Raw genomic sequence first — 26,305 nt, forward strand, 5'->3', positions numbered from 1 at the left:
TAAAACATCCCATGCAAAATTTTGAATAGATCGGCTACTACAGCCCTAAAAGACCATATTGGATGAAAGATATATATGGGAGCTATATCTAAATCTAGACCGACTTTGATGAAATTTTTGACACGTATTGGGATGTCAAATTTAACATCTCATGCAAAATTTTGTAAAGATCGGACCAAAATTGTGGCTTTTACAGCCTTTTAAGGCCATATCGGATGATATATATATATATGTGGGAGCTATATCTAAATCTGAACAAATTTTGACGAAATTTTGCACACTTGTTGGAACGTCAAATATAACATCTCGCACCAAAATTGTAAAGATTGAACCATACTACAGCCTAAAAAACCATATCGTATGAAAGATATATTGTATTTGGAAGCCAGGGACGTAGCCAGGATTTTATTTTGGGGGGTGCCCACCCCTCATATTTTCAAATTCAAAAATTGCCAATATTCTTGTTACTTTGAAATTGGTAAAGATACTCTTTTATTAAATTGTGGTAGTTATTGGGTGCAGTAACTGACACATGACATTTGGTCGTAAAGTCAGAGCTGAATTTCACTCTGATCTCTGTTGTATTAATGGCTTCGAACGCTAGCCAACGGCAACGGATCTTGCTGCTGCTTCATGTGCCCAGGTTCATTAATGCGAACCTGGGCACGTGAAGCAGCAAGAACTAAGAATAGGCTAGGTTAGGTTAGGTTAAAAAGAGGGTGCAGATATTAATCCGCCCCATCCCACTATGAACATACACCTAAGCCAGTAATCGGCTTGTTGTGCGCTCTAAAAACCATGAAATAACCTCTAAAAAGAAAATTTTAAGTTAGAAATTCCGTGCTACTTACAAAATCCTTAATTGTACCGGTATCAGTTGGACGCGAAAGCCAGGCAATGACAAAGGAAATGCTCTAAGGTCTCATCATTTTCCCCGCATGCCCTACACATGCTATAACTTGCAGCACCGGTTTTACATAAGTGAGTATGTATGCGTCCCGTTATGATACCAATAGCTATACTGACCTCCTTCTTGCTTCCTTTCAGTAATAGTCTCGTCTTCTCACGATCTGGATCCCACAATTAATCGGTATGTCAGTGGGTCGGATATCTAGAATAGTTTCCAGTGCCATAGTAGGCGTGGTCCTCATCGCTCTGCCTATGCCAAGACAACATGTCCTCTGAACCTGTTGTATGGTCCTTATGTTGCACTTTTCTCCATAGCAGCCAACCAAACTACTGAGGCGTAAGTAAGTATTGGTCTAATCACGCTCCTGTAGAGCCAGTGGACTATCCTAGGATTCAGGACCGATTTCGAGCCTACGGCCCGTCTACATAGTGCCCAACATTTGTGAGCCTTCTCAGTACGCTCCTGAATGTGGATATTATTTCAGGCCAACAATTTCATTTTTATATAATAGAAGAAGAAGAAGATTTAACTAATTTCTCGATACAATCGATAGATAACAAAATATATAGAAATTATCGAGTAGAGCATATATGGATAGTTTTCCAGTTCTAGCGATAACAGTGTCACTTAATACCTCTATAGGAGGTATTTAGTGACATCAGTTTTGCCTACACATTTCTTGAAACTTATACAACATTGCTTTGAGCCACTGTTAAAACACGACATGAACGTGTGGCAAATAAAATTCTTACACATCAGAAAACAGCGGCAATGACATGTCGTTTTGTAACACTTTTAAATTTAAGACTTTTCACTTGTTTGACATTTTAAAAGTTTCGTACACGAGTTGTACGAAAAACGATTAATAAAAATTGAACACAAAGAACGGTGGTAAGGTAAATGTCCACTAAAGCCGATAACATTGTATGTTACATATGTACCATATTGACCATGAGTATAAACAAATTTTGGTACTTAAGGTATATATAACAAGTTGTAGGATACCAGAGTGGCAGGAAATATCCTCTGTACACTAGATTCTGTTTTGATGCTAACAAAATTGGAAATAGACTTTAGATTGAAACGTGTGGGAAGCTAACAAATTGAGCCTTAATATTGGCAGCCATTTCTCTTAACCACTCTGAGTCGCCAATATTCATGGAAAGAAGAAATTAAAATTTAGTGGCATACTGCAATCAGACCCATAAAGAAATTATTAGTTTGACCTATTTTGTACCAAGCTAGTTTTATCTATTCTTTGATTTGTTTGTATGCACCCGGTAATATCTAAAAACAAGTAAAAGCGCGCAATGTTCGGCCGGCCAGAATGTTGGGTACCCACCACCCACTTAAAATGTACCCTACTAACTGAGATTTTATTTGAATTATTTTGGTCGCGATATGGGTATTTAGGTGGACTATACGAGTATCACCATATTGACCGATTCGGATAAAACCTGATAGAGATGTTGCAAGTCATAAGATAGGTTTTTGGGCCAAATCCAGCCAAATCAGGTGACGTTTTCCGTGGACGCCACCGTAGTGCAAACGTTAGCCTGTCTGCCTATGTCGTTGAACGCCCGGTTTCGATTTCCTGGCGAGACCATCAAGAAAAAATATTTTTCAGTGGTGGTTTTCCGCTCCTAATACTGGCAACATTTGTGAGGTACTATGCCATGTAAAAACTTCTCTCCGAAGAGGGTCGCACTGCGGCACGCCGATCAGACTCGATTATAAAAAGGAGGCCCCTTATCATTGAGCATAAAACTTGATTCGGACTGCAGTCATTGATATGTGAGAAGTAAGCTCCTGTTCCTTAGTGGAATGTTTATGGGCAAAATTTGCAATTTTTATATGACGTATTCGAAGTTTACAACTTTTTAACAGGGGAATACCTAAAAAATTGTCATACAGTCCATCTCTGCTCATGACGATCAAGAATATATATTCTTTATAGGGTCTTAAATGAATATGTCAAAGAGTTACAATCGGGATGACGAAATAAGTATGCTCCACCACGAAACGCATATATAGACAAATAAAGGATAATGGATAAAAATTGCCAAGCTATTGGAGCTATTGGTTTGGGTGATGGAGACCATTGAAGAAGTTATTGTCAAATTCTTCAGCCAAATCAAATAGGAATTGCGCCCTCTTGCGCTCAAGAGACCGAAAGATCGGTTTATATGGGAGCTGTTACAGGTTACAAAACCCATTTAGATCGTACAAAGCATAGTTGTTGTTAGTCAAAACAAAACACTTGCGACAGACCGACATAATCGACTGAAAATGCCACGACGACCAAGATAAATAAATCGAGTTATTACAAACGGAATGACAAAATTAGTATACACCTATCCTATGGCGGAGAGCATGATAGAAGAAAAAGTTAAGGTATTTAAGCAAGTTTTTTTAATTAAAAAAAAAAATAAATGAATATAAAGGTTTTCTTACAGGTACTTAATATAATTTAATGTAATTTGTGTGTTTAACATCGAAGAGTCACTGTCAATTTATTTAGTAAACTAAGCATTTTCATCAATGTAAGGTACACGAACGAAAAACGTTTGCAACCATAAAAATTTACTACTGAAATGCGGAGTCGGTGACCGCTATTTTAAGAGCGTTAGTCATCTTCAGTGACGAAGACCATTTTTATACCCTCCACCATAAGATGGGGGGTATACTAATTTCGTCATTCTGTTTGTAACTACTCGAAATATTCATCTGAGACCCCCATAAAGTATATATATTCTTGATCGTCGCGACATTTTATGTCGATCTAGCCATGTCCGTCCGTCTGTCCGTCCGTCCGTCTGTCGAAAGCACGCTAACTTCCGAAGGAGTAAAGCTAGCCGCTTGAAATTTTGCACAAATACTTCTTATTAGTGTAGGTCGGTTGGTATTGTAAATGGGCCATATCGGTCCATGGTTTGAAATAGCTGCCATATAAACCGATCTTGGGTCTTGAGGAGTTCTTGAGCCTCTAGAGTGCGCAATTCTTATCCGATTAGAATGAAATTTTGCACGACGTGTTTTGCTACGATATCCAACAACTGTGCCAAGTATAGTTCATATCGGTCCATAACCTGATATAGCTGCCATACAAACCGATCTTGGGTCTTGACTTCTTGAGCCTCTAGAGTGCGCAATTCTTATCCGATCAGAATGAAATTTTGCACGACGTGTTTTGTTATGATATCCAACAAGTATGGTTTAAATCGGTCCATGTTTTGATATAGCTGCCATATAAATCGATCTTGGGTCTTGACTTCTTGAGCCTCTAGAGGGCGCAATTCTTATCCGATTAGAATGGAATTTCGCACGACGTGTTTTGTTATGAAACGTGTTCATTATGGTCTGAATCGGTCTATAGCCCGATACAGATCCCATATAAATCGTTCTCTCTATTTTACTTCGTGAGCCCCAATGGGCGCAATTCTTATACGAATTGGCTGAAATTTTACACAGGTCTCCAACATATAATTTAATTGTGGTCCGAACCGGACCATATCTTGATATCGTTTTAATAGCAGAGCAACTCTTTTCATATATCCTTTTTTGCCTAAGAAGAGATGCCGGGAAAAGAACTCGACAAATGCGATCCATGGTGGAGGCTATATAAGATTCGGCCCGGCCGAACTTAGCACGCTTTTACTTGTTTTCATATGCTTCGCAGAACAACTCTTCATCCACAAAACATACCTGTTTGGTGTGGTTTGCATGCCGGCGGCGTCACTGTAGAGCTGGCAAACTACCGATATTCGCAACATTCGATATTTTCGATCGATCGATAGTATCGACACTATCGTTAATTTCATATCGCCTATATTTTTTGTTCAATTTTAAAAGTAGTGCCGATAGGGAAACTATCAATCGATATTCAGCCAAAAACTAAAATTTCGATAGTGCCATCGATATATTGCCAGCTCTATGTCATTGGCGTCATACTTCTTCCTTGGCGATGTTAATCTTCACACAAAATCAGAGTTGCACTAATCATTGATTTTGACAGATAGTGTACTCGATATTTTGTTGCTGGGCAACTGCCACTACCTGTAAATGAATATATATCTTGGTTTATGGCAACAAGGCGAAGACGCACAGTGTTGCCAGCTTGAAAGTTGATCACCTCGAGCATGTAAAATTTTGAATAGCTTGCCAAACAGTCATTCATGGGTCGATCGGAAAAACCGATAGAAAACCCTACAAAATACATGCAAAAATGTTTAATATATCAGTTAATGGCACACACCGCACAGACACCCAATCGTCGCATTGCTCCCATTCTATATTTGGTCTGCCCATGTTCTGCGAGTGGAGAGTTAGTTTCACGCTTGCACCGGCTTATTCGAATTGGAGACTGGCTGCTGGCCGCTGGCCTATGATCGAAACAAGCAGAAGAAGAAGGGGGAGTTCAGTTAAGGCAGTCGACTATTCTCTATGAGAACCTGTTGTAGCCGGCTGTCGCAACTCCTTCATTTTCTGCTCGCTCCGATCATCGGCCAGCAGCCAGTCTGCAATTCGAATAAGCTGGTGTGAAAGTTAATTAAGCTCGTCTTGAAAGAGAAACAAACGAAAAATTTGCAAAATTAAATGATCTTCGCTCTAACGTGCAAAAAATGATTAAAGATAAAAATTCGGCAGAGGCTGGCCGGGATTCGAATCTTGACACACGCAGCAACAGCTCGAAGCCATCAGTACAACTTTCGACAAATGACATGTGTATGCCATGGAAGCTATTTGGTTGCCCAAAAAGTAATTGCGGATTTTTTATATAGTCGGCGTTGACAAATTTTTTCACAGCTTGTGACTTTGTAATTGCATTCTTTCTTCTGTCAGTTATCAGCTGTAACTTTTAGCTTGTTTTAGAAAAAAAGTGTAAAAAAGTATATTTGATTAAAGTTCATACTAAGTTTTATTTAAAATGCATTTACTTTCTTTTAAAAAATCCGCAATTTCTTTTTGGGCAACCCAATATGTAGTCGTATAGAAGCTATGTAGAGCAAAGAAAACACATGCGTTGGAAGAGAACAGCCAGTTTGAAAGGAGTCAAACTTGTGTGTTGTGAAGTGCTTACAACGTAGACAGGTTTTCGCGGTATATTCGATATAAGTACGAACTAGCAATGTATGACCCTTGAATCCTCCACACCTAATATGGTTGAAGCTGTCTTCTTCTAACCAAAGACGAAACGCCTCCCATAGTGGTTGGTGTGTTGTGATCTCTGGCTTTGCTTTTCCATTGCAAGAATCCCCGATCATTATTAAACTTGTCTCGAAAGAGGAACAAACGAGTGCTTATCAGTGTTGCCCCTAAAGAAAATTATTTCCTACCAAAATTTAGGAAAAATTCTACCAAAGCCGACCAAAACCTACCAAATGTTCTACAAACCAAAAATGCCGTATATTTTTTTTCTAGCCACCACCAAAGAATTGGCATTTTGCCATTCTATTTGTAATAAATCAAATAATATATCTTCAACTCTACAAAGCAGTATACATACTAGATCTGTCTGTCTGTTTGTTGGAATTACTCTACAACCTTAAGCTCAAAGATGGCCTATATATTGATATAGCACTAATCTCCCGATAAGAAATCTTGACTTCATAAAAGTCGTATTTTTGCCCCGATTACAACGAACAACCGTTCCGAGTTTGGATAAGGCGATGTCCCGATTTAAGGGGTCCCGATGTAAGGGTACCAGATTGACCCGATGAAGTCCTTCATCGGCAAGGGTTGCCGCCTCAGTGTGCAACAACTGCTACAACAACAATCAATCAATTTCAGAGAAGCAGTTACCCTTGTAACAGTAATTGGCCCCTCGCATCCATGGTTTTATGCTGCATATTAATAGTGCAAAACCTACCAAAAATTGAGGCCAGCCTACCAACCTACCAAGAGAATAAAAACCTATCGATTTTGGTAGGAACCTACCAAAAACGGCAACACTGGCCCTTATTGGAAAACCCGATATTTGATCTTGTGAGATACCGAAATTATTTAGTTCCACCTTCATTCTGTTCAATGGTCCACCTTCGTTTTCCTTATGAACAGGTAGGTTTCACTTTTCTCTGGGTTAACATTGGGACCCCTAGGTCTAGTCCAGTCTTATGCCATCCCAAGCCCCTTCGGGTTTTCAAAGGAATTCTTCAAAAAAAACTGTTAAAATACCCTTTTAAACTGCATTATTTATTTATTTATTTAAAATGGTCATATATATGAAATCATTTGCACTATCCAGTCCACACTCAACCTTATAACCATACAAAGAGATTATCCCATTGCCCAGTGAATACCCCTAATATCTTCTCACCACGTGTGTTTGTTTCATTTGAATGCAATCAGAATAAACATTTAATTGGCAACGCTCGTATAGGACATGGTACTCACCAATTCTCTCTTTCTGCTCAAACAATGCAAGGGTCAGTCGGACTCTCACCATATTAGCGCTCATACTAGCCAAGCAAAGTCAATACAAATACCCAAGTGGATAACGGTAAACTCTGCAGTCATATGGTGTTTGTCAAAGTGAGCATAACGTGGCGGCTACAAAAAAACGGGAAAATTCTTATGCTGCAAATAAAGAAAGGAAGAGAAAATTTTAAATTAAAAAGAAAAATATTTGCACAAAACAAATAAGAAAATATTTAAAAATTTATCAAAAAGTACAAAGTGCAAGGTGGCAAGTGGCAAAGTCAAAGTTTTTCAACAGTTTGATAAACGGTTTGAATAAATCAATGTCTATAAGAGAAAATGTGCAAACTATTGTGACAGGGAGCAAAGTGAACGAATGCAAAGCCGGGCTAGCTAAAGGCCACAATGCTGCCTGAAAGTTGAAGTTTAAGGAAACAATTAAAAGTGGTGTTTGCCTAAAACAGCAGCAGCAGCAATAACAACAACAATAGCGCCAATTAAAATATTATATACATTCTCGCTTAATCTTGAGTAATTTTGCGTCATTACTCCATTATTGGAAGGCTATTTTTAAAGGATTTTCCGGCCATTACACTCAGCAATCAACAATGCGTACCTCGTCGGCAGCTCAACAGAACAGGGCAGCTACATCATCCTCTGGCAATAAGCCCTCCACTCCCACACCCACCATTCAGTTGACTCCTTTGTGGGAACACATTTTGAGAACAAGAAAATTGCCGGAATCAATATGCCCACGCTTAATGTTTGGCGAATTCTTGGAGCGTCTCAAAGACCCCGAATGGCAGGTGCGACAGCATGCCCTTCGCGTCTTTGTTGATGTGCTGGTGGTGATGAAAGCCAAAGCCGATCCCTTTATGCAGCCCCTGATAGGGCAGCTGGTGGAAAATTTGGGACATCAGGCCCCTACCGTGAGGAAGGGTGCCTTGGATTGTCTGCGAGTGTATCTCTCGGAAACTGTAATACCGGAAAGTGTGATTCTACAGATCCTGGACATAGGGCTTAATCAAAAGATAACCAATGAACCATTTGGTGGACGCCTAACATGTGGTGTTATGCTATCCCTACCAGCCTTGGTTCAATCCACTTTGCACACTTCCAAGAAACACTTCATCATAAGGACCACCATTGATATGTTAATACAGAAAATGGGCCAAGTCACCCATCAGGAAATCACCTTGAAAGTGCTTAAGAAAATGCGTGACCTCTTGGGAGAGCAGGAGTTTGTGACCTACATGTCTCATGGAGCCTATAGGGAATTCGATTTGCTTTGCAACGTATATGGCTTGAATGAGGACACCGAAAGTAACTCCACCACCAACAGCCAATCGAATTATGCCACAAACTCGGATGGCAATATCAACACTTGGCGTTTAATAGCTTCTTCCAAGCCCTCAAAGCTGGCCAACTTTTGGCGCCCCTCCCAGGAGGAGGAAGAAATGCGTCTGGTCATTGATGATGTTGTGGCAAAAAACAAAGAACCTCTGCTTGCATGTCCTGCAAAGGTCATTATGGAGACTGAAATAAAAATAAATGACGACACCTTGACTATGCGTATTTTGGAAGCGAAAGATGATGATGTTTGCCTTGTCGAGTCAGAAGTTTGTCATAAATCTCGCGTGGAAACATGTCCCAATAGTCTGGAAGACGAGGTTATTTGTGGCCGTTTGGCTAGTGCGAAAAGCCTGCATGACTCTTCCTCCTCGCTGGTGAAATTGTTGAGTGATTCCGATGACACCGAGGATGACAAGGCGACAAATGCGTACTACCAAACAGTGGTAACACCCTCAACACCCTCACGCACACCCAAGAGAGTTACATTTGGTGGTGAAATTGTAAAAATGCGCACGCCCGATAGCGATGCCAATTCCTCTACCAATAACAATCATCAACAGCATCCACTGGAGACAACAAGTGGTGGCAATAGTCAGCAGTCACTGCAAGCACCACCGTTTATCTTACAATCCCCGCCTTCCGATGTGGATTCCAGCAAAACAACCATTTTAACTTTAGACATACCCAATGACAACACAAAACCCCTCAATCAAAATGTGCGCAGAGCAAGTCAAACAATGGCAGCAAAGACCACCCCAACTTCGAAAACTCCTTCACCTGCCTCCTCATCGTTTAGTCCCTCGCCCAAGTCGCCTCAAAAATCACCTGGTAAATCTCCTACCTCTCCCAAGTCTCCCTTTAAACGTCTAAGTGTTAGCCCTGTGGAAACCATAATAAGTCCTCGCACTGCCCACAAGGCCATTGAAGTGATGCATAATCTTCAACGTGATCCTTCGCCCAATCGGGCAATAACAGCACGACGTGCTAGTCTGAAAGCAGATGACTTAAATACACCATCACCTGCGGAAGCATCACATAGCAATTGGACTAACAATGAAAATGTTATGGGTTTGCAGCAACAAACACCTCCAGCGCCGCCACCACGTTCATGGGAAGAACTGGGCATAGTAGATGAGTCAGCGCTACTTCAGCTGCGTTCAGGGGTAAGTTTAACTCTGATATTCCCTATGCTATAGTTGCTTTATAAGAGGAATTTTTAAGGATTTATAGAGGGAAGGATATGAAAAAAGCTTTAACAGGGTCCGCCACCCTTCCGATATCGAAAAATTATATAGCCTATGCACAATCCTGCGAAATCTGTGAAAATTTTAAGAAAATCGGTTAAGCCTTTTTTGAGTCTACGGAACATACAAACAAACAGAGTCCCATGTACTCATAATTAGTTAATATGGCCAAACGCCCCAAGTTTTCAGGGGACTGATGTGACCTCCTATATTTCATTCTAATTTTGTATTCCAGATTCGTAATCTAATTCCGAATACCTTTCATTTGAGCCCCATATTGATATGAACATTTAATTTGTCGGCTTGGAGGAGGTTTTTGATTAGGGCGATTTCCTGGTTACTTGGACCTTATTTTTTATACCATATTCGCATTATACTCTTCAATATCTTTCATTTGATACCCATATTGTCATTATCTGTTCAGTTTTGATTTTGGGTGGTGTTTTGGGGAGGCTCAGGGGAGGTTCCCCCCCTTCCGTTATCAACAAATTATAAAGCCTTTTCCTCCCACCTGCCCAAATGCAATCTACTCCCGAATACCTTTCATTTGAGTCCCATATTGCCTTGATCGTCCAAAAAACCTATTTTAGGGGGTTTGGGGTTGGGGCGGCCCCCAGTTACTTGAACCCATTTTTTAATTTGAAAATCGTAATCTACTTCTGAATACCTTTCATTTGAGTCCAATATTGTCCCTATCCCGGTACACTTTAATTTTTGGGTAGCACTCTTGGGATATCATCCGATATCAAAAAATTATATAGCCTATGTTTCCTTCCAGACCAACCTACACAATCTGTGAAAATTTCATGGTAATCGGGTCAGCCGTTTTTGAGTCTATGCGGAACAAACAAACAAACACAAATTGATTTTTACATATTAGGTTACTGCAAATCGGACGAACATATATACGGGAGTTATATCTAAATCTTAATATGGACAGCCAGACAGACGGACAGATCAGAAAGTGATTCTGAGTCGATCGGTATACTCATCAATGGGTCACAAATCAATAATATTTGAGTCCTCAAGAGGTGTCAAATCGGAAGATCGGTTTATATGTCGGCTATATCAGGTTATAGAAAGATTTGGACCATACTTCGAACAGGTTTTGGAAGCCATAGCAAAAAGGCATGTGTAAAATTTCAATCAAATTGGATAACAATTGCGCCCTCTAGAGGCTCAAGAAGTCTAATCGGGAGATCGGTTTATATGGCAGCTATATCAGGTTATGGACTTATTTAGACCATACTTGATACAGTTTTTTTTTTTTTTTTTTGAAATCATACCAAAGCGATATGTGCAAAATTTCAGCTAAATCGGAAAACAATTGCGCCCTCTAGAGGCTCAAGAAGTCTAATGGGTTTATGTGGCTATATCAGGTTATAGACTGATGAAGACCATACTAAGCATAGTTGTTGGAAGTCGTAACAAATAAATAAAGAATTGCGCCCTCTAGAAGCTCAAGAAGTCAAAACCCAAGGTTGGTTTATATGGCAGCTATATCAGGTTATCAACTGATTTAGACAGTACTTGGCACAGTTGTTGGAAGTGATACTTGGCACAGTTGTTGGAAGTGCGAAATTTTAGCCACATCGGATATGAATTGCGCCCCCTAGAAGCTCAAGAAGTCAAGACCCAATATCGGTTTTATTTTCATAATTCTTTATGTATACAATGTGTGGTAAGATTTTGTACAATATATAAATAAATACTTAATATTAATCTCTAAGACATGACATATTGTCGTTAGTCTGCATATGGGGTTTTGCTATTGTTATACATATATATACAGATAATATTCAGTTTAATAGTTGAATTCATTTATCAGATTTAGCCTGTATCTCATAGCCATTTTGGTGTATTTTGCAAGCCGTGTCCATTCTACAACTGCGCCATCAAGAAGACTTATTACTTCGTTTTCTGTTAATATTTCCTTGTTAAAATATATTTTCCTAATTTCTTTTAACACCGGGCACCGGCCTATGAAGTGTTCCACGTTTTCTATCTCCATTGTGTTGCAGAGCGAACATATTTCGGATCCATTGTTCCTGTATATATTACCATTTAGAATCGTTGTTTCTGTTCTGATCTGTAGTATGCATCTTATGTCTTCGATCTTATATGATGTTTTTAAATAGTTTGCTCCTTGCATAGGATCTAAATTTCTGTATATCCTACTTGTGCTCTGCTTTCTCGACATATATATATTATAATTCTTTACTCTTAGTGCTTGTAGCAGTTTAGTTCCGTTTTCTTTCCAAGTTGTTTTGTTCAGATTGTTTATTGACCACTCAATATCATGTTCCGCTCCCATTTCATTTAGGCGTTTTACCCAGGATAATTTGTTCTGCAGTATTTTCTTTGAAAGAAGAAATGGTAGACGAGATTCGTCGTACTCAAATAGAGTTTTAAACACATATCTTATGTTTAAATCTAGTGTAAATATATGTCCATTTTCGATGGAAGTTTCTAGCATTATGGCGTATGTTGGTATGCAATCTGGGAGATTAAGCATTCTCTTGATGAAATATGTCTGCAGCTTGTCAACTTCCTCAAAGTGTTTGTAACCCCATACTTGCGCAGCGTATGATTGTATTGATCTGCTAACGGCTAGAAAGAGTTTCCACTTAGATTGAAGTGGTACATCCTGTTTTTTTAGAAAGTCGTTCCATGTGCTATTTATACTAGTTTTTGCTGCTTGATTCCTTTTTTCAACATGCTTGCTAAAGCTCATGGATGGTGTTAATGTTACTCCTAGATAACAATATTCCGATGTTATCGTCACAGGATTCGATTTAAATGTCCAGTTTTCATTTCTGGCTATTCTCCCACCTTTTCTAAATACCATAATTTTTGATTTATTTAAATTTACTTCGACTGTCCATAGTTTACAATACTCTTCCAAGTTGTAGATCATTTGTTGTAGCACATTTGGTTCATCGGCTAGTATTACGATGTCATCGGCATATAGAAGTAATCTTACATTTAATCCATTTAGGTTAACTCCGCCTTCTAGAGTGTCATGCAGGTCATTTAGGTACAGAGCAAATAATAGCGGTGAGAGTAGGCATCCTTGTTTGACACCTGACGAAGTATTGAAGTATTCCGACAATTCATTTCCGGTCCACACTGCTGATGTTGTGTCTTTATAAACGTTTTCGATAAATCTTACAGCTTTCGTTGACATGCCTATCGATTGCAGTTTGAATATGAGCGCTTTCCTTGAAATGTTATCGAACGCCGCCTTAAAGTCAACGAAAAAAGCATACGTTTTCTTTTTTTGGCTGAAATTCAAATGTACGATTGAGGATAGGTTATAAATATTGTCAGACGTGCTATAATTTTTACGAAAACCTGCTTGATACTCATTTAGTATCTTATGTTTCTCCGACCATAGTGACAGTCTTTCATTAAGTATGCCCATCATTATTTTTGCAATACAATTCATAAATGCAATACCTCTATAGTTGCACGACAAGGTTCTATCCCCCTTTTTGAAAATTGGATAAATGATAGTCCTGAGTAATGATTCATCAACACAACCGGAGTCGTACAAGGTATTGAACGTATTCACAATTTCTGCCAATAGATCATTTGGTGCATTTTTAAAAAATTCGTATGGCACTCTATCCTCGCCAGGAGCCTTATGGTCTTTTGTTTTAGTCAAAACTTTTTTGACTTCCGACAGTGTTATTGGCGTGTCCAGCTCGTGATAAAATTGCAAATTGTGTGCATATTGGATGTCTGATTGCTCTTGGTGAGGATTTAATAGATTTTTGAAGTGCGTTTGTAGATCTTCTGCAGAAGATTTAATTTCTTGATAGTAGTTCGTGTTTCTTATTTCTTTGGCAATTTTCCACCACTCTTTGCTATTTTGCACTCTTTCTAGGTTGCTTTCTATGATTTTATAGTAAGAGTCTTTAGCTTTTTGACAGATTTCCTTATATTTTTGCCTTTGATCCCGATACTCCAGTCTATTTTCCTCGCTACTGTTGGCCCTGTATTTCTTGAGTGTGGCCTGAACAAGTATTCTTGTTTTATGGCACGTTATATTAAACCATTTTTGTTTTGGAGTGAATTCTTGGCTTTTTACACTTACATCATAGTGAGCCTCTTTTATTATCTTTACTATGTCTCCGCAGGTAAACGATATTGTTGTTTGTTTTCTATCTTGTAAAACTGATGATACTTTGGATTGGTATTTTGCTAAACCTTTGGGGTTCCAATGCAATTTAGGTAAAAGTTTTGATTTGTTCTCTTTTGTAAGCATTTTCAGAGTCAGAATTATTGGAAAGTGGTCTGACCACATTTTATCATCTACATTAAATTTTTCTACAAATTTCAAAAGATCTTGACTGACGGCACATATATCGTTAACTGATTCGCCAACGCCACTAACAAACGTAAACTCTCCATTTTCATCACCCGCCGTCATACCGTTGATAACAAACAATCCAGAGTCATAGCACAGGTCCAAAAACTGTCTTCCTCTGTTATTTATAATAATATCCTTGGACTTTCTTTTCTCAAAACCTGCCGAAAATTCTTCTTTATATACCTCATCTAGGAGTATCTGCATGTTCCCAATTCTGACGTTAAGATCTCCAATGACTATTGGATTTACAACTTCACTGTGCCGGGTTACATTTTTTACGATTTCGTATGTTTCTTCCCACATTGCTGATCTCATATAGATAGGTATAATAGTGAATGCCGTGTTTTGAGTTTTTATGCAAATAACACACATATTCTCTATAGTTTGGAATGTACTATTGAAACCCTTTATCCGCAAATCCTTTTTGATTCCCAGAAAATATCCTCCTATACCTCTTCCGTAATTACTTTGTCTCGTAGCTGGTATCCATTTCTGCTCAAACTCTCCGAAGTAAATTTTAAAGCGTTCAAAGCTATCAGCGCAGACATGGGTTTCTTGTAAAGCAACGATATCCATAGTTTTTATATAGGCAAAGAAATCTGCAAATAGAACCTTGTTTGCTAGGCCATGTATGTTATAAGACAATATTTTTATGTTTATAGGATAACTTATATCTAAGTCTTTAAAGGTACACACATTGTTTCTTATTAGTTTTTTTGATTCGATTTTTGAAGCAATTGGTGATAGTTTAAACTCACGTCTTCGATGATTTCTCCATATAGTTCTTTCAGTATATCTGCTGCTTTCTTATCTCCACTGACAAGTATTTTGTTGCTATTCCACGACATCCATTGCGTACCAATCTTAATAGACGAATTTTTTACCATCACTCTGTGAGTTTTGCTTTTCAATAAAATGTCAGTTTTCAATTGCATCATAACTTTTCGATCGACCTGTTGATTTTCATTTAGATCCCTTTCAATTTTTACAGTTGATCCTGCCAGTTTCACAGTGTTTTTGAGTATTAATTCAGCCATTTCTTGATTTTGCATCTCGGCTACAACTGATATTTTGCTGTTAGAAGCCGTGTGTATTACCCTAGCAGTGGTCACTAGTACATTGGGTAATTTTAGTACATTCTTGCATATATTCTGAACAGAATTAATGGGGGTACCTTCTTTAACTAGACCCCTAAATATAACATTTTTGCGTCTTCCATGGTCAACTAATCTTCTTATTTGTTGTTGATCTTTTTCTCTTTCTAATTTAAGCTGATTTATTTCCTCCTTCAATTTCAGATTTTCGTTTTTTAGACTCTCAACTTTAATGTCAATATCTGTTATGTGTTGTTTAAGATCTTCAACATCAGTTTTTGTACAAAGAGTTTTGATCTTTTCATCCATAACTGCTTCCATAGATTTTTGCATCATAATCATTAATTCATTTACCTCAATATTTCCTACAAGGGCAGTCCTTTTAAAAGCAGTTGCTTCCTCTGGCGATGTTTCCCGTAGTGTTCTCTTCGGGGTATTCATTTTGTTTTGTTTTATAACGTATTTTTTTCGAATGTTACAAAAAAAAAATTGGTACTTTAGTTTAAGAAGGCCGTCTTAACGTGTGAGCCTGGTTTTAGAAATGTTTTGATGTGTGAACGCTCTATATTGGTTAATGTTGTGTAGTCTCGGCCTCCACCTTTTACTGACAGATGTTTCACGTGGCGGCTAGATCAGCTGTAGTTGTTTTGATTCTGACCTGGTAGACTTTTCTTAGCAGCAACCGGTTAACATATTTCCAATAATTTCCAATGTTTTTTGTGGTATTATTAAGATTTCAATTGGATATTTTTGAAAAAAGTGGTTGAATTTGTTACCAAGGCTGCTCCCTTCACCTTCAGAGCCTCAGCAATCAACGATCCATCAATACAAATGCAAGCTGATACTATAACGGCGTGAAATCCAACAATTACTTAGAAATTTGTATGAGCGGTATGTAAGCACGTATGTATAACTTAACAGCACGTATAATCCTTAACAGCACGTATAATATCGGTTTATAAGGCAGCAATATCAAAACATGGACCAATTTGGCCCATTAACAATCCCAACCAACCTACACTAATAAGAAGTATCTGTGCAAAATTTCAAGCGCCTTGATTTACTCCTACGAAAGTTATCGTGCTTTCAAAAGACGGACGGACAGACGATCAAGAATTTATATACAATAGTTTATGGGGTCTTGGACGAATATATTGTGGTGTTACAAACGGAATGACGAAATTTGTATATCCTCCATCAATGGTGGAGGGTATAAAAAAAAGGCGAATATTCGAATACCAGTGGAGATATTTCGTACCTCAGGCAGAATTTTTTTATAAGGATTATTGAGCACTATCCAGCAAAAAAGAATTTTGGAAATCGGACCACATATGAAGATTTGACAGTCCAAACAATTTTTCGAAATGCCGCGATGACCAAGTTTAGGGCCCTGACAAGAGGCGCCCTTACCACCTAGGGCAATGAAATATTGCACATGATCTCGATAACACCTCAGATCTAACTATTTCAACTATTAACAAGTATAAGTTCGTCCGGGTCGAATCTTGGCAACCCACCACCATGGAATATGGGAGCCCATCTGCTTATAGACCGAATTGGACCGTACTTGGCGCTATTGTTGAGAGTCATAACAGAACACTATATGCAAAATTTCAGCCAAATCGAATAAAAATCCCGGCTTGTAAAGGCTCAAGAAGTCAGATCGGTATATATGGAAGCTATATCATGTCCTTGACCAATTTTGACCGTACTTCGCACAAAAATTGCGGCTTGTAAGGGCTCAAGAAGTCAAATCGGGAGATTGGTTTATATGGAAGCTATATCATGTTCTTGAGCGATTTGGACCGTACTTGGCACAGCTGTTGAGAGAATAACATAGAATTTCAGCCAAATCGGATAAAAATCGCGGTTTGTAAGGGCTCAAGAAGTCAAATCGGTCGATCATTTACTAGGAGCACAGTTGTTGGGAGTCATAACAGAAAACTACGTGCTAAATTTCACCCAAATCTGACAAAAATTCCGGCTTTCAGGGGCTCAAGAAGTGAAATCGGGAGATCGGTTTATATGGGAGCTATATTAGGTCTTTGCCCGATTTGGACCGTACTCGGCACAATTGTTGAATTGTGAAAATTTCAGCTAAATTGGACAAAAATTGTGGCTTGCAAGGCCTCAAGAAGTCAAATCGGGACATCAGTTTACATGGCAGCTATATCCAAATCTATGGCCAATTGCAATTCCCAAGGACCTACATCCATGTAAAGTATCTGTGCAAAATTTCATGCGGCTACGTCTCCACGCTTGATTGCTATTGTGATGTCGACAGACGGACGGACGGACATAACTAATTCGACTCAGAATGTCAATACGATCAAGAATATATATACTTTATGGGGTCCTAGATCAATATTAAGAGATCCTACAAACGGAATGACTATGTTAGTATACCCCCATCCTATAGTGATGGGTATAACAGTTATCTCTATCCGTTCTCACGTGGCATATTGGATTTTTTTGGGAACCTCCGCGGGGAACATATTTCGATATAACTGCTATGGGACATAAGGTATCAATTTTCACCGGATTTTGATGAAAGGTGATTTACATATATACCCGAGGTGATGGGTATCCAAAGTTCGACCCGACCGAACTTAACTCATTTTTACTTAATTTAATTGAGTATGTAATATTTTTAATTCAAAATTTTTTCAATTACTTTTCCAAAAACGGTGATTGATATCATTTTCGTGATTGAAGCAGATTCAATTTAAAAACTAATTGGACAATTAATTTCGTGATTGAAACCGATTTTTATTTTTTTCTGTGTACTGAGAGCAACAGGAAAAAAATGAAGGGTATGCGGTTCAAGTTTTTGTGTTTTGGATTTCGGATTAACTCGATGTAGACCTTCATTCGCCAAGGGCTACCGCCTCAGTGCACTGCTGCGCCAACAACAATAAATCTATAGGGCACCCCTACCCGACACCCGCATTTTTTTTTGGGAACTTCCGCGGGGGAGTTTTTCTTACGGTTGTCCACGGACCATTTCCCACACAATGCACTTCAAATTCATGTTCCAGGAGGTAAACATCTGTTTACTTAATAAAGAAATTAAATCGAATTTTCAATAAACTGCAATCAATTTTTAAAAATGTCAATCATTTTTTTTTTAATTGGATCAATTAAAAAATAATTGAAATTTTCAAAAATTTTAATAGTTTTTATACCCATTACCGAAGGATGGGGGTATATTCATTTTGTCATTCCTTTTGCAAGACATCGAAATATCCATTTCCTACCATATAAAGTATATACAATAAATTCTTGATCAGCGTAAAAATCGAAGACGATCTAGACATGTCCGTCCGTCCGTTTGTTGAAATCACGCTACAGTCTTTAAAAATAGAGATATTGAGCTGAAACTTTGCACACATTCTTTTTTTGCCCATAAGCAGGTTAAGTTCGAAGATGGGCTATATCGGACTATATTTTGATATAGCCCCCATATAGACCGATCCGCCGATTTAGGGTCTTAGTCCCATAACAGCCACATTTATTATCCGATTTTGCTGAAATTTCGGACAGTGAGTTGTGTTAGGCCCTACGGCAACCTTCGTCAATTTGGCCCAGATCGGTCCAGATTTGGATATAGATGCCATATAGACCGATCCTTCCATTTAGGGTCTTAGGTCCATAAAAGCCACATTTATTATCCGAATTTAATGAAATATGGGACAGTGGGTTGTGTTAGGCCCTTCAACATCTTTCGATAATTTTGCCCAGATTGGTTCAGATTTGGTTATGGCTGCCATATAGACCGATCCTCCGATAGGGTCTTAGTCCCATAAAAGTCATATTTATTATCCGATTTTAATGAAATCCGGGACAGTGAGTTTTCTTAAGCCCCTTGACATGTTTCTTGAATTTGGCCCTGATCGGTCCAGATTTGGATATAGCTGCCATATAGACCGATCCTCCGATTTAGGGTCTTAGGCCCAAAAAAGGCGCATTTATTGTCCGATATCGTCGAAATTTGGGACAGTGAGTAAGGTTAAGCCCCTTGACATACTTCTGCAATATGGCACAGATCGGTCCAGATTTGGATATAGCTGCCATATAGACCGATCTCTTGGTTTTATGTTTAGGGGCCATAAATGGCGCATTTATTGTCCGATGTCCCTGAAATTTGGAACAGCGAGTTGTGTTAGGCCCTTCGACGTCCTTCGTCAATTTGGCCCAGATGGGTCCAGATTTGGATATAGCTGCCATATAGACCGATCTCTCAATTAAAGGTTTTGGGCCCATAAAAGGCGCATTTATTGTCCGTTTCGCCTAAATTTGAGACAGTGAGTTGTGTTAGGCTCTTCGACATTTTTCTGCAATTTGGCCCAAATCGGTGGAGATTTGAATATAGCTGCCATTTAGACTAATATCTCGAATTAAAATCTTGGCCCCATAAAAGAGCATTTATAGTCCGATTTCACTGAAATTTGACACTGTGACTTATGTTAGGCTTTTCGACATCCGTGTCGTATATGGTTCAGATCGGTCTATTTTTAGATATAGCTACTGTACTTATTAGTATTTGGTCCAAATCGGAACATATTTCGATGTAACTGCTATGGGACATAAGGTATGCAATTTTCAACGGATTTTGATGAAGGGTTGTTTACATATATACCCGAGGTGGTGGGTATCCAAAGTTCGGACCAGCCGAACTTAATGCCTTTTTACTTGTTTTAATTGAATATGCAATTTTTTTAATTGAAAAATTTTTCAATTATTTTTCCAAAAACGGTGATTGATATTATCATTTTTGTCATTGAAGCAGATTCAATTAATATATTAATTGGATCAATTAATTTCGTGATTGAAACCGATTTTTATTTTTTCCTGTGTATTGGGAGCAAAAGGAAAAATGTGGAGGGTATGCGGTTCAAGTTTTTGTGTTTTGGACGTTTTTGTGTTTTGGAACACTCTAATATACACTTTAAAGGGTCGTAAATCAATATTCGTGCAATCTGTAAGACAAACTGAATATACTCTAAAACTATGGTGGATACAAAAAACAACTTCTCATTGTTTTATCCTTTAACACTAAAGTTCAACACGTTAGTTGTTATCTGAACAAATGATAAAAAAGAGTGGTAGAAAAAAGAGCAATAAAACAAAAACACAAACCACAATAAACTTTAAATAGTAAACTATGTCTACTTCGATATAATTGCTCATGACGCGTCAATGTCTGTGCTCACATTTCAACCGAAAACATGAGACATGAAATATATACCAACCCCCGAACAACCCCAAAATTTAATGGTAAAGTTACACTTTCATACAAACATTTTATGAAAGGGTAAAGTGTTCAGAATCTATAGCAAAAATCGGTCTTGAATATAAAAACACACAGATAATTCTAGTGACGCTTTTTTAAGAGACTACATTTCTATGCAATTTGTTATGAAGACACAATTTCACAGAAATACTCTCAAAAGCCAAAATTTCAATGAAAATTTCTCTATAGACAAATTAAAAGAAAATTTTTGCTAGGGAATTTCATACGGAATCTGGGTATACCACAAAAAACTGACAACTCCTGCCCGCGGTACAACATAACATTCATGTGTCAATTCCTACATTTTTTTATACCCACCACCGAAGGATGGAGGGGTATTCATTTTGTCATTCCGTTTGCAACACGTTGAAATATACGTTTATACGGCAGCTATATCAGTTTATCAACCGATTTAGACGTACTTGACACAGTTGTTGAAGCTCAAGATATCTAATCGGGAGATCGGAAAGTCAACGATAGTATGAACCAACTTTCTGTCGCTCAGTGTATCCTTAGTATCCTTTTTGCTGTTTTGCTATTATTGTGTAAGATAAAACACATGTACAATGGAGTAACAGCACTTACTATACAATTTTATCTGATGAATTACAACGTTATGTGGAAAAACAACAGCAAGAAATAAACAATAATCACATGGAACGTGTCGATATTATGAGAATATTACCAACAATATGAAATAATATTATTCATGGACATCCTTATGACCCAGTTCACACAGAAGTGCACTGTTGCACTAAATTATAAGCCGCATTTCTGGGGTAGCTAAACACATGTTGAACAACTTCTAAGGAACCATAACATTTATGGCTAGCCACTATTTTAAGTTAAACTGACGCACATTGGGACCGGAAGTAGATAATTGGGAAAGGAAGTAGATAATTTATCCATTACAAAGAAAAAAATCATTAAAACGTTGTCTTAGGTGATAATGTTATTAAATGTTTGTATAAAATTTTGTCTTTAGAAAAAAAAATTTTCAGAATTATGTGTTCAGAAAATATTTCTCAGAAAGTTTTTCTTAAGGAAAAAAAAAAAACAATTTGGGTTAAGAAAAAATTTCGTCAACATTTTTCGTTAGAGGTTAGGTAAGGTTAGTTTAGGTTTAAGTGGCAGTCTTCCATTAGACTCACTTAGACGTTTTCTCTCATTGTGATACCACAGGAACAATAGAAGAAAGATGCCTACTAGTTCCTACTAGTGCACCATTCAGATCGCTTTAAAACAGCAACGACTTCACATCGCTAAATCAGACAAGTTCTCAAAAAATGAGAAGCTAAAGTGAAACTCCTTCTGACTGACAATGCGGAACATACACACCGAAGATGTTCTATAGTGTCTTCTTCCTCGATGTCCTCAAAGGTTCTGCAGGAATCGTTACTTGGAATCTTCAGCATGTTTTCCGATCAGACAGCGAACTATCATGACGGACAAATGACTGAGACCTCTGTTCTAGCCAGCTACAGCAAAGCGATAGTCCTCTTCAAGTCCAGATTGGACCACATAATTTTGGGGTGCTCATAACTTTGTGACCATCTGGCAATCGTTGCCCTGCAGGCCTTACCAAACTTACATCTCTGTGACCCAAAAACCCGCCTTTTTTTACATCAACCTAGACACAGGGGATGTCCGCTATGAATGCAGCGACATGCTTTGACGAATGGAATTTTAGGAATTCGAGGGGGGGGAAGGATGTAGTGTTTATTGATATTTGTCTTAAAAATCTTGATATCATAGCTGGTGGGAAAAATTATTAACCCGAAGTCGATACCATATACAAACGATTCGGGCGAAATAAGAAATATCTCTGTAATGCATTGTCTGGTCCGCTAGCCAATCAACTATAAAAGGGTGTGAGTTACGGGGAAGTCTAGTATTCCTCACAATCATCCTTATATAACGAATAAGAAGACGAATTTAAGATGAACACACGCCATGCCAATACCGATAGAACAGCGCCAGGCAACTCACATTGCGACGATGTTCAAGGGAGGCAATAGAGTTGAATACCCTACTGTATCCAATCAATGCCATCACTCTCACTGTACATGTAACACCTAGGATGATTTTGAAGCTCCAGTCCATACATAAAAGTTGCATTGCATTTTCGGCCTTATGGAAGTGGTCACAAGGCTCTGTCCGTTCCCCTTGATCGTCGTGAAATTTTATGTCGATCTAGCCATGTCCGTCCGTCTGTCCGTCCGTCCGTCCGTCCGTCCGTCCGTCCGTCCGTCCGTCCGTCCGTCCGTCCGTCCGTCTGTCTGTCGAAAGCACGCTAACTTCCGAAGGAGTAAAGCTAGCCGCTTGAAATTTTGCACAAATACTTCTTATTAGTGTAGGTCGGTTGGTATTGTAAATGGGCCATATCGGTCCATGTTTTGATATAGCTGCCATATAAACCGATCTTGGGTCTTGACTTCTTGAGCCTCTAGAGTGCGCAATTCTTATCCGATTGGGATGAAATTTTGCACGACGTGTTTTGTTATGACATCCAACAACTGTGATAAGTATGGTTCAAATCGGTCCATAACCTGATATAGCTGCCATATAAACCGATCTTGGGTCTTGACTTCTTGAGCCTCTAGAGTGCGCAATTCTTATCCGATTGGAATGAAATTTTGCACGACGTGTTTTGTTATGACATCCAACAACTGTGCCAAGTATGGTTTAAATCGGCCCATAACCTGATACAGCTGCCATATAAACTGATCTTGGGTCTTGACTTCTTGAGCCTCTAGAGGTCGCAATTCTTATCCGATTGGAATGAAATTATGCACGACGTGTTTTGTTACGATATCCAACAACTGTGCCAAGTATGGTTCAAATCGGTCCATAACCTGATATAGCTGTCATATAAACCGATCTTGGGTCTTGACTTCTTGAGCCTCTAGAGGGCGCAATTATTATCCAATTTGAATGAATTTTGGCACGTAGTATTTTGTTATGATGTCCAACAACTGTGCCAAATATGGTTCAAATCGGTTCATAACCTGATATAGCTGCCATATAAACCGATCTGGGATCTTGACTTCTTGAGCCTCTAGAGGTCGCAATTATTATCCGATTTGCCTGAAATTTTGTACGACGGATTCTCTCATGACCATTAACATACGTGTTTATTATGGTCTGAATCGGTTTATAGCCTGATATAGCTCCCATATAAATCGATCTCTCTATTTAACTTCTTTTCTTATATCCTTTTTTTGCCTAAGAAGAGATGCCGGGAAAAGAACTCGACATATGCGATCCATGGTGGAGGGTATATAAGATTCGGCCCGGCCGAACTTAGCACGCTTTTACTTGTTCTTATTTTTATTGACTATCTATTGGGTCAGGCTCCGAATCCAGTCTGCTTATTTGCCGATGACAGTAGTTCGACCATAGGCCCACTCCTCAAGTAGTTGTGGACCGGAAGCACATGAGACGCTTTCCCAGGATTTGTTGGCCATTTCCCAGTGGGGTAGAATGAACAGAGTATACTTTAACGCACATAAGACGCCTTGGTGTTTCTTGTCTTACAAGCGATTTACTGACCCACTACAATCTTGCTAAAAAGAAAATATCACTTTTCTCTAAAGACAAAATTTCAGTGAAATTTTGTCTTTAGAGAAAATTTCACTGAAATTTTGTCTTTAGAGAAAATTTCACTGAAATTTTGTCTTTAGAGAAAATTTCACCGAAATTTTGTCTTTAGTGAAAATTTCACTGAAATTTTGTCTTTAGAGAAAATTTCACTGAAATTTTGTCTTTAAAGAAAATTTCACTGAAATTTTGTCTTTAAAGAAAATTTCACTGAAATTTTGTCGTTAGAGAAAATTTCACTGACATTTTGTCTTTAGAGAAAATTTCACTGAAATTTTGTCTTTAGAGAAAATTTCACTGACATTTTGTCTTTAGAGAAAATTTCACTGAAATTTTGTCTTTAGAGAAAATTTCACTGAAATTTTGTCTTTAGAGATAATTTCACTGAAATTTTGTCTTTAGAGATAATTTCACTGAAATTTTGTCTTTAGAGAAAATTTCACTGAAATTTTGTCTTTAGAGGAAATTTCACTGAAATTTTGTCTTTAGAGAAAATTTCACTGAAATTTTGTCTTTAGAGAAAATTTCACTGACATTTTGTCTTTAGAGAAAATTTCACTGACATTTTGTCTTTAGAGAAAATTTCACTGACATTTTGTCTTTAGAGAAAATTTCACTAAAATTTTGTCTTTAGAGAAAATTTCACTGAAATTTTGTCTTTAGAGAAAATTTCACTGAAATTTTGTCTTTAGAGAAAATTTTACTGAAATTTTGTCTTTAGAGAAAATTTTACTGAAATTTTGTCTTTAGAGAAAATTTTACTGAAATTTTGTCTTTAGAGAAAATTTTACTGAAATTTTGTCTTTAAAGAAAATTTCATTGAAATTTTGTCTTTAGAGAAAATTTCACTGAAATTTTTTTTGTCCTACTGAGCCCTAATTGGATAATAAATGAATGACTCCCTAATACAGAAGTCTACAGCTGTTCAAGGGCAATGATAAAACAGAGTGCTTTTTTTGTAAACATTGTTTTGTGCGATGTAGTTTCTACTCAAATAATTGTGTAAGCAATACCATTTGGTTTGCTTTTATTTACCTACCTCGTTTTCAAACCCTCAGTTGGTAATAATATCAAAACAAAAACAAAGAAACAATCACCGCATTCCCAAAGCAGTAATTCGTTAACTCTGAGGACACACAAACGGGTACACTAAGGGTTAGTTGGGAATTACTCATTCTTTTCAATCATTGAAATTCCTTTTCTCTCTTAAGACTTTTCAAGTGCTTTACCAGCGTAGAGGTTTAATTTCTGAAATTCATCATTTGTGAGTTCGAAATAATAACTATGGAAACTGTAACTGGTGTTTTAAGCCATAACAGTTCTCTCATTAGACACAAAAAGGGGAAACTGTTCCTTTATAAAATTTCCAACCATCAAATTGTCTTTACAAATACACTCATATTGAAAAATAGGAACTATTCTACAATTGAATTAAAGGAAAATATATGACTTTGGGAAAGGTCAGTAGCATTTTAATTCACAAGGGGAATGATAATAATAAAATGTAAATAATCAAGTTGGGCCTCGCCCTCAAGGAAATTCATATGGAAATTATATTATTTGAACAAAACACCTCCACATATTGATATTAATTAATGCTTGACTATTACACACAATGGTGAATCGCCACTGTCTGGTGAAAGCTCACTTACTGTAGATGGTATAAAGCTGTCATCCGTCATACAACGATTTAATATATCTGCCGTTCTTTTAAAATTGTAAATAGACCATATTGATTTAGTTTAATTATGGATCTCATGCCATGATTGACAACTATTTGTTTAACTTTATATTTATATTGGACACCGTTCATCTTCCTCGTGAAAAGACAGTCTTCACTTTTCTCCGGGTTAACATTGAGGCCATTGGGTCTAGACCAGTCCTATGCCATCTTCATGACCCTTTCGACACTTTCGACCCTTCTACAAAGTTGATTCGGATCCTAACCCTTAAGTAGTATTAATACATGTCTGCGTAGCAGACGGCTTCAAATCACTCCTGAGTCTGCATTCGAAATAG

At 37.9% G+C, this 26,305-nt stretch overlaps 1 protein-coding gene across 1 annotated transcript in view; it reads left to right on the forward strand.

Moving 5' to 3' along the window:
• Nucleotides 1-26,305, forward strand: part of LOC106090777 (uncharacterized) — a 133,639-nt gene that overhangs the window by 12,741 nt on the left and 94,593 nt on the right. The window contains exons 2-3 of the mRNA XM_059365442.1: nucleotides 7,891-8,788; nucleotides 8,825-9,843. Of these exons, the coding sequence (XP_059221425.1) occupies nucleotides 7,891-8,788; nucleotides 8,825-9,843 (1,917 nt within the window). The remainder of the gene's footprint in view (nucleotides 1-7,890; nucleotides 8,789-8,824; nucleotides 9,844-26,305) is intronic.

The sequence above is a fragment of the Stomoxys calcitrans genome, chromosome 3 (assembly GCF_963082655.1).
Source record: "Stomoxys calcitrans chromosome 3, idStoCalc2.1, whole genome shotgun sequence".
In the NCBI taxonomy this organism is placed as follows: Eukaryota; Metazoa; Arthropoda; class Insecta; order Diptera; family Muscidae; genus Stomoxys; species Stomoxys calcitrans.